Below are 582 nucleotides of genomic sequence, written 5' to 3' on the forward strand. Positions count from 1 at the left end.
CGTCTCAGGCGCGTAGGCATAGGTGCCCTCGCGCTTGGTATTTGCCTCCGTAATATTAACTACTTTTCCCTGAACGCAAACAATAGCAAGCCAATGTGTTCAGGTCCATGTAGCCTGCAACGGATGCCGAACATAAACGCATATGAGCAGACAATCATACAGACTCCGTTTACGGCAATGGTAGGGCAAATGCAGGCCGCTTGCCTCCTGTATGGCAGAGCAAATAGCTGCAATATACCCTTCGTTCTCTGTGGGCAACTTTTTCTTTGCGTCCGTCTCTGCAATGAACGCTTCGAGACCTGCTCGATCTCGGGCGGCATTGAAGTCGGCAAGGCAGTCGACGGACTCTGCACAGAAGCAAAACCACAACAACCCTCGCGAGCATCTCTGAAATTTTTCCCCGCACAACAAAACGTGGTATTATTCGATTGTGTTTTTTCTTCCACCCACTTGCCGACCCTTTTTGACCCGAGTTGCCGTTCTCCACTCCGTGGGCCGCCCCCAGCACGGCGGCGACCACCAGAACTGAACTGAGCTTTCTCATGGTGTCTGGCAGAAATTCAACAATTAAATCACAAAGAA

At 50.9% G+C, this 582-nt stretch overlaps 1 protein-coding gene across 1 annotated transcript in view; it reads right to left on the reverse strand.

Moving 5' to 3' along the window:
* EMH_0009140 (SAG family member) overlaps nt 1-582 on the reverse strand; it is a gene marked incomplete at both ends in the record, with an annotated part of 3172 nt that overhangs the window by 1793 nt on the left and 797 nt on the right. The window contains 2 exons of the mRNA XM_013498570.1: nt 174-347; nt 451-549. Coding sequence (XP_013354024.1) covers nt 174-347; nt 451-549 — 273 coding nt within the window. The remainder of the gene's footprint in view (nt 1-173; nt 348-450; nt 550-582) is intronic.

This window comes from Eimeria mitis, genomic scaffold (genome assembly GCF_000499745.2).
Source record: "Eimeria mitis Houghton genomic scaffold, Emh_scaff353, whole genome shotgun sequence".
Taxonomy (NCBI): domain Eukaryota; phylum Apicomplexa; class Conoidasida; order Eucoccidiorida; family Eimeriidae; genus Eimeria; species Eimeria mitis.